The 7,764-nt window shown below is 40.1% G+C and overlaps 3 protein-coding genes and 1 long non-coding RNA gene across 4 annotated transcripts in view; 2 read left to right on the top strand and 2 right to left on the bottom strand.

Moving 5' to 3' along the window:
* The first annotated feature begins 638 nt into the window (after nt 1-638).
* On the top strand, nt 639-1,355 carry LOC111443331. The gene has a single exon (XM_023081106.1). The coding sequence runs from the start codon at nt 878-880 to the stop codon at nt 1,235-1,237; it is 360 nt and encodes a 119-aa protein (XP_022936874.1). The 5' UTR covers nt 639-877; the 3' UTR covers nt 1,238-1,355.
* An 838-nt stretch (nt 1,356-2,193) lies between these two features.
* LOC111442783 lies at nt 2,194-3,715 on the bottom strand. The gene is made up of 2 exons (XM_023080304.1): nt 3,430-3,715; nt 2,194-3,048 (listed from the first exon to the last, which is right to left on the bottom strand). Exons 1-2 carry the CDS (start codon nt 3,497-3,499, stop codon nt 2,444-2,446), a joined length of 675 nt encoding a protein of 224 aa, XP_022936072.1. The 5' UTR covers nt 3,500-3,715; the 3' UTR covers nt 2,194-2,443.
* Nucleotides 3,442-7,764, top strand: part of LOC111442784 — an 11,602-nt gene continuing 7,279 nt past the window's right edge. Inside the window, exon 1 of the long non-coding RNA XR_002710372.1 lies at nt 3,442-3,535. This is a non-coding gene — a long non-coding RNA (uncharacterized LOC111442784). The remainder of the gene's footprint in view (nt 3,536-7,764) is intronic.
* LOC111442781 (F-box/LRR-repeat protein 15-like) overlaps nt 4,018-7,764 on the bottom strand; it is a 7,756-nt gene continuing 4,009 nt past the window's right edge. The window contains exons 6-17 of the mRNA XM_023080299.1: nt 7,451-7,721; nt 7,255-7,353; nt 7,075-7,163; nt 6,849-6,948; nt 6,584-6,754; nt 6,311-6,463; nt 6,052-6,212; nt 5,768-5,966; nt 5,186-5,649; nt 5,033-5,096; nt 4,512-4,598; nt 4,018-4,430 (exon numbers count right to left, since the gene is read on the bottom strand). Of these exons, the coding sequence (XP_022936067.1) occupies nt 4,350-4,430; nt 4,512-4,598; nt 5,033-5,096; nt 5,186-5,649; nt 5,768-5,966; nt 6,052-6,212; nt 6,311-6,463; nt 6,584-6,754; nt 6,849-6,948; nt 7,075-7,163; nt 7,255-7,353; nt 7,451-7,721 (1,939 nt within the window). The 3' untranslated portion in view covers nt 4,018-4,349. The remainder of the gene's footprint in view (nt 4,431-4,511; nt 4,599-5,032; nt 5,097-5,185; nt 5,650-5,767; nt 5,967-6,051; nt 6,213-6,310; nt 6,464-6,583; nt 6,755-6,848; nt 6,949-7,074; nt 7,164-7,254; nt 7,354-7,450; nt 7,722-7,764) is intronic.

Below are 7,764 nucleotides of genomic sequence, written 5' to 3' on the forward strand. Positions count from 1 at the left end.
AAAAAAAAAAAAAAAAAAAAAAAAAAAACGCGCGCGAGTTTTATTATATTTTAGGAAAATACATTTTTAATAAATAAATTTTTACACTTATTAAATAAGTAAAATAATTAGTATTAAATTATATTAATAAGTGGAGTAGGTTCCATTGGACATTTATTACTACCGAGCTACAACTTACCTAAAAGTCCCGTGAAATAATTGAACGAAAATCGACGTTGACCTTCCGAGCACCCACTCAAAATAGGGAGAGCGCACTACCGCACCTGTCCCTAACCTATCTTATCATAGAAAACGAGATCATCAAAATAAACACTCACTCAAGGTATATAGATTTTCTTACACGTTTCAACTTGCTTCTAGGCTTAGGGAGAAAGGCACGAGCAGAACTTGTTTTCAGATCATTTGCTCTCAACGAAATGCCAGAATTAGAAGTTATAGATGTAGCTATCTTTGTTGTCAATACACGAGAGCTTGTACCTGATCTGCCCGAAACCTTTTATCAGTACGGGTTAATACGGGTAAATGCAATTAACAAAAATCTTCTAATATTTAATATATTTTTTTGAAAATAAATAAATAAAAATAGGTAAACATTCTCCAATTTTTTATTTGTAAATTTGAGTTAACGACAATGGAATCAGATACCAAACCAAAATAATAATAACAACAATGAACAGAAGGAGGCACCGTTGGTTAATGGCGAATAATTCTTCTAAAAACTAAGCTTCTTTAAGACTCATTCATCTTCAGAATAAATTCCCTCTTCACTTAACCAAAAACTTTCCCATAGAACCAACCATCAAACAGTTAGTTCCATTGCTGCAGCAGCAACCACGCGACTTCGAGGGAGCCGGGACTCGGTTGGTTTTCCATCTCCATGGAGGTCGGGATCGGGGCTACGTCGAGGAGGAGCCGGTTTTCTTCGTACGACCGGTGGGTGGCGGTAGGACTTGGGATTCTTGCAGTGGTTTCGCCGCTCTATATCGACCGGAGACCAAGCTTTGATGCGGAGGAGGAGGAGGAATCATCCATGAATCTTGGGTTCTGGTTGCCTGCTCTTCTCATAACCTTGATCTTCATTATTGCTGGAGTGCTTCACTTGGAACAGAGATGCGCCAGATTTGATGCTTATTGGATTCACAGAGTTGGTGGCTCTTCTTGTGGCATATTCATAGTTCTTCTGCTTCTTGCATTTGTTTTGAAGTGTAAAGCTTCTTTGATGTTCTGGGACCCTTGAACGCTTAGCTTTCCAAATTCTTCTTTCTCTGCTCTTAACTTTCAGCATACCTTTTACTTTCATCAATGGATAGTAAGCTTAGAGTTGAAGAAATCTATACCTTTTGCAGTTTTCTTTTCTTTTTGTAGCATAAATTTATGGCGTATTTGGATTGAAGCGTTCTCTGTTTCATATGAGTATTTGAGGCGTAACAACCCCGGACCCAAGTCCACTGCTAGCAAATATTGTCCTCTTTAGGCTTTCCGGTCTCCCGTGATTTCACACCCTTATAAGGAATGTTTTGTTCCCCTCCCCAACAGATGTGAGATTCACACCCTTATAAGGAATGTTTTGTTCCCCTCTCTAACAGACGTGGGATCTCACAGTGGTTTCGCGAGAAGGCCAAGACCTCACATTTGTTGGAGTTGGGAGCAAAGCATTCCTTATAAGAGTAGAAATCTCTATTTAACAAACGCGTTTTAAAACATTGCTGGGAGGCCCAAAAGAAAAAGCCCAGAGAGGACAATACTTGTTAGCGGTGGGCTTGGGTCGTTACAAATGGTATCAGAGCCAGACACCGGATGGTGTGACAGCGAGGACGTTGGGCTCCCAACGAGGGTGGATTGTGAGATCCTATATCTATTGGAAAGGGGAATGAAGCATTTTTATAAGGGTACGAAAACTTCTCCCTAGCATACACGTTTTAAAACCTTGAGGAGAGGCCCATAAGGGGAAGCCCAAAAAGGGCAATATTTGTTAGTAATAGGTTTGGGTCGTTACAAATGGTATCAGAGCTAGACACTGGATGGTGTGCCAACGAGGACACGCTCGGCTACCAAGGGGGTATATTGTGAGATCCCACTTCTATTAAAGAGGGGAAGAAATCATTCTTTATAAGGGTGTGAAATTTCACACCCTGAGTAAGCACGTTTTAAATTCTTGAGGAGAGGCCAAGAAGGGAAAGTCCAAACAGGTCCTTTCATCATCATAGATCAGCTAAAAAAATCTGATTCATTTCAAACATCACAGTACTTAATACACTGGAACTTTCTATATCAGCTCACTGAGAAAAATGGCTCCTATGAGATCCATGAATTCATGAGATATTACAATATATAACGACTTGATAACAGAAAAACACGAATCGGGCACACCGAAAACAAATCAAAAACCATAGAGTCAAACAAAGAATACAAGGTTTTTTCATGTTTGGATGAGAGCTGATGATCATAAACCAAAGACATATGTTATAGCAACCAAAGATGTCAAAGCTAATAGCAACATACGTGTGGTTAAGAACTGGCTATTGGCTTTGCTGCATTGGTCATTAGCCCCACTGTAGCAACCAGGCCGCGTTAACTTAGCCACACCTCCCTCAAAGGCAAAGCTATTAGAGAGGCTGCCATTGCTGAACAACACACACCAAAAGTAAGGCGAGCCCCCATCAGTGCCAGTTACAGCAGCTCCAACTTCTGTGTTGTTCTTGTAGTTGAGAATCTCCAAGCTCTTCTCATTCAGCATCAAAACATCAGAAAATGCTTCAGGAGCATGAACATATTTAGACTGGCAACCAAGCAACCGCCCCGTGATGGGAGCAAGAGAAGAGACAAGAACTCCACAATTGGGAGCAAATGTTTCAGTAAATGCAGAATTTGGAGGCTTCATTCCGTCGGGACCTCCGACCGCGTCGCATTTCCCTTGGTATGCCTTGATATACTGAAGAGCAAGGCATGCCAAGCCAGGATTGTCTTTTAGAGCAGGCAATTTGTGAGCAGTTCTGTTCTTGTTAAGCACGACTACTAGTTTATCAGCAGGGTTATCTGTCACATTTGCTGCAATTGTTCCAGATCAACAGCAGGTAAGTTCTCATACTCTCAAGAACACAAACAAAATCAGAAACTAAGCAATCAGCAGGATGGGGCAACAGATCTGAACTTAGAAATGTTCGTGGCTGTTACCGATCAATCATTTAGGTAAGAATGCAAGAACCCAGTAGCAATTATTGGTTGAACATTCAAAGAAGAAGAAAAAACAGAAGCTCCCAGATCAAATGCAGATCAATTACAACAAACCCAGAAGAGAATCTTCAAATCTAGAATCAAAAAATGCACTATACACAGAAGAACTTGAAATCATAAGCTTAAAGAGACAAAAAAAATGGCTGTTGAAGTAAGAAAAATGAGCAAATGGGTACGAGAAGAATATCGACTTACAATCAGCTGCAGAAAACACAGAAACGAACAGAGCACAAAACAAGAGACACCATAGAATCTTGGTCGCCATAGAGCTGTCTTTCGGAGAGAGAGAGAGAGAGATTAAGTCAGAATGAGGAAAGAAGAAAAAGTGAGATTTAAGCGACGGAGAAACTTGTGTTTCACTCGAAGGGCAGCGGCCATTGATTTGGTGAGTGAGTAACTAAAAACCACAGGATTTCATTATTAGGGCCCAAACCAAACAGATCGGCAGCAACCACCATCGGCCATTTCTTTTGTTTTTGTTTTGTTGATAACATTTTCACGTGTTGGTTCCTGATGCATTGTCGGTGGCTGTTCGTTCATTTCTCAAACAAAGCTGTCTCGAATGTCCTCATCTACTCTATCCATTATAATATTCCATGTATGTTTTTGAATATGCGAACAAATTTGTCGCGTGGAAGTGCTCAAATTTGAGTGTCGGCACCACAACAATGACCCATTACAGAGTTTTCCATAAAGGCGCCAACAAGCGTCCTTTAGAACATTTTTCAGGGTAATCTTCTCAAATTAAAGCATGAACTTTAAAGACATCGGTGGCACTAATGGTTCAGAATCAGAAACGTAATAATAGGATGAACAGTTCACTGATTGTATCCACAGAAACTTGAAAATAATGTGTTCACAATCACTCATTTTTAATCTCTCATAGACACTGCAAAACTGAATTAAAGATGGAAGGCTAACTTGGGTGGTAGCAATATAGACAAGAGATAACTTATTTTTTAAGCTGTCACAAAGATAAACTAACTATATACCCCAAGCAAATGGAAGCTGACAGAATTCAAGACCATCCATGTACATATAGCGAAACTTGGGTCGTCTCCCAAACTCGGAATTAACAGGTGGGAGGAAAATTTTGTAGGGAAGAGAAGAATTAGTCATGTTGGAGACAGACTGCTGAAGATCCGCTTCAAACTTGCACAAGCGATACGCAGTTGTACCATGCTAATTGAGGAGATCTGCCGGTAGAAAGAAATATTTCAAAGTCAGCAAAAACCTATCAAACAATGTAGAAAAGGGCAAGAGAGACACCCCCCCACCTTTGGACAAAAGCGGACATCCAACGTCTCGAGCATGCTACATTTAGATACTGCAGCTACAACCGCTTCTTCCTCGATGTTGCAAGACTAGGGAAACACAGATCTAGTTAGTTTCATATCATATGCATCTCTTAACTCCCATTTCTTTTGTTCTTTTTCATGTCTTTTGGTCCTTTCTTTTTTTTTTGGGGGGGGGGGGCTTCAAACATCGTAGATACAGACACATAAGGTGTATAAAGCTTGAAACCCAAGTATTGTTCAGACAACAAAAGAGGAAAAATAGAAATCCAACAATTTTAATGAAATGATTCCTACAATGGATGACTTCCTATCCCAACAAAATTTCGAGTGGAGAAGGGTCCCCTTAAAACCAGAGGCCGGCAGAGGGGGTCTGGGTGGGAGTTCAACCCAGGTCTTGACCCCATCTTTTACCCGCCCGCGTTTCAGAAGACAAGATTCTGGACTATTCAGAGTGGAGTTGTATTAACATCCAAAATGTACATGGAAGAAGAAATAAATACCTGAAGAAAGAGACTGGTCAACTTTGGGCAGTCGAGTTTCAAAACTTCCAGAGAGCAACAATTACTAGACCACAAAAACATGGATTTAGCAAAGTAGACCAAAAAATACCCGACTAGCATTGTTAATGGAGCAAAAGGGTGAGGAAGTATGACCTCAAATTAAGAAAGCATAGGTTGTAACAAGAAACGTCGACTTCCTTGAGATTTGAAGACAGGGATAGGTTTAATGACGATAAATGAAAACAACGTGCAGCTGGAGGAATGAGAACCTTCCTAATATTCTGACAGCCTACACAGTTAAGATTCTGTAACAAACGATTTGGCTGTGCAACTGGTTCCTCAATCTCATCAAGAGTGGCTTGACCAAGAGGAATGGGGATGCTGGACAAAGAAAGCTGTCCAATGCTACAACCCCAATTTAGATCATGCATGTTCACACATCCATTTAAGCTCACATGAGTTAAGTGTGTGCAACAAGCAAGAAGCTCTTCTATGGCAGATTGACAGAGCGTCCCGTAAGATAAGTCCAACTCTTGAAGAGCTGGAAGAGCACCTTCCTTATAAAGAGGCTCTAGCGATGAGTCAGATAAATACTTGCATGCTTGTAGTTTCAATACCTTCATTAAGAGTTAAGGAAAAAAAACATCAATACAACAGAAGATCAGACTGGCTCATAATAATATTTGAGTAAAATCTAAACTGCCTAAACAGCAATATATCTAAAACAGAGGTTACCTTAAGTTGTATACAAGACTCAAAGACTGGCTGCAAGCTCATCAAAAAGGTATATGATAAATCAAGCACAACCAACTTCAGAAGACATCGCAGAGAGTAAAGGCCCTCTGAACCAACCGAAGGGCATGACATCAGTATTAACGACTCAATCTGTGGACATGAGGCAGTCGTTGCAGACAAACACTCGTCTTTCAGTTGGCTGCAAGCGAAAAAGAACTCAATGACATAAGCAACAAGTATCTATCAAATAGAAGTTGCCATCCAAATAATCATAACAAACTAACCCACAAAAGGAAGCATCCAATGATGTTAGACGAGGACAATTGATGGCCGCCTCAGACAATCCACCACAACCTTTCAACTCAAGCAAATCCATACAAGGGGCCTCAACTCTTAATTCATTCAATTTGGGACAGATTCCCAAGTTTAATGACCGCAGACCAACCTTACAAAAGAGAGATAAAGAAGAAACCTCAATCCTAAACACTAGGCAAATATTTATAGTGACTGAAAAAAATTCACAGATAGGCAGCTTTCACATACTGGGGAAAACGATGCTCTCTCGAGATGATCACAGCCATCTAGAGAAACCTGTTCAAGATTAGGACATTGAAGTTCAAGGGAAGTGATTGCCCGGCAACCAACAAGGGAAAGACTGCCCAAAGAACTGCTACAGAATTGAACAGCAGTCAAACTCTGAGCAAAAGAAACATGTTCACATTAGAAATCAATGGAAAGTCAAAAACAAATAATTTGCAAATATGAAACCACAAGGAATAATACCATGATACTAAGGGGTAGCACCAAGCAACTTACCTCGCAGTTATCAAGAACAAGCGATCTCAACATAGGGCAGCCACCACCATCACTAAAAACCTCACAAATAGAATTCGTTAGTGACTCACAGTCTGTGAGGTCCACATCTTGCAAACTAGGGCACTGCAAAACCAATTTGGCCAAGCTCTCTTGTTTCTTCAACACTAACTTCTGCAAGTCCACAAAAGTACAGTCCAATGTTCTTTTATACCCCTATAAGATGAAGTTAGTAAGGAAGACAACTTTAAGATCCATTGTGACATACTTGAAGAAAATTGGAAGTGATGTTGATCCGGTGAAGTGATGGACAATTAGAGACCATTATGGATGATAATTTAACACTCTGTAAACTCAAGTCAGAGAATCTGCAAGAATAACAAAACTGATTCAACTCAAGGAAAAGAAGTGAAGGCCCAGTCCAAAAGTCATTCTACATGAAATTAATCACATGATGGATGCACTAAAAGTCGCATGAAGTTGAGAAGACATACTTGCGGCAATGGACAAGTCTGATATTCTGCAAATGAGGAAGATCCAGAGAGACGGAAGTCAAAAGACTGCAATTATCAAGCTCCAAAACCTGCAATAAGTCTCCAATCCATTTTCAACTACTTCAGATACAGCATCGGGCAAGTAAAAAACAGAAAAGGTAGAAATAGGTTAGTTTAGACCTTCAAACTAGAACTACTAGATATTGCGGTCATTGAAGCTGATGTGATGCCCTCACAGCTGTGAAGCTTAAGCACAGTCAGCATTGTCAATCTTACAGACTTCAGGAAAAAAAAAAGGAACAAAAATATCAGATAAGAAGTCTGAAGGGGAAAATAGTCACTTTCACTTAAAAGTTTAACTAAAATGGTATGCCACCTCCAAAGATATATTTGGGCAGTATGATGCATTCAGAAGCTGGAGATTCAGGCAGTTTGAGGAAATTTCACGTAATGTCTCATCACTAACACATGAACAATTGGACATATCAAGAGATTCCAACTGTGGGCATGAAATAGCGGCTGAGCGAATAGCAACATCTGAGAGCTTGTGGCAAGAGCCTATATCCAGGTCATGAAGAAGAGGGCAATTAAGAACAGCCTGTGCCATGTTGCTGCGCTTCAACGACAATGTTTTAAGTTGTGGACATCTGCAAGAAAACATACTTCAGACCAAAAAAAAAAAAAAAAACA

The sequence above is a fragment of the Cucurbita moschata genome, unplaced genomic scaffold (genome assembly GCF_002738365.1).
Source record: "Cucurbita moschata cultivar Rifu unplaced genomic scaffold, Cmos_1.0 Cmo_Scf00005, whole genome shotgun sequence".
Classification (NCBI taxonomy): Eukaryota; Viridiplantae; Streptophyta; class Magnoliopsida; order Cucurbitales; family Cucurbitaceae; genus Cucurbita; species Cucurbita moschata.

Excerpts from the sequence above, each read along its gene's own strand:
- LOC111443331 (XM_023081106.1), top strand. The coding sequence starts at position 878 with ATGGAGGTCGGGATCGGGGCTACGTCGAGGAGGAGCCGGTTTTCTTCG.
- LOC111442783 (XM_023080304.1), bottom strand. The coding sequence starts at position 3,499 with ATGGCGACCAAGATTCTATGGTGTCTCTTGTTTTGTGCTCTGTTCGTT. Across the intron at positions 3,049-3,429 it reads TGTGTTTTCTGCAGCTGATT|CAAATGTGACAGATAACCCT; the intron begins GTAAGTCGATAT and ends GAACAATTGCAG.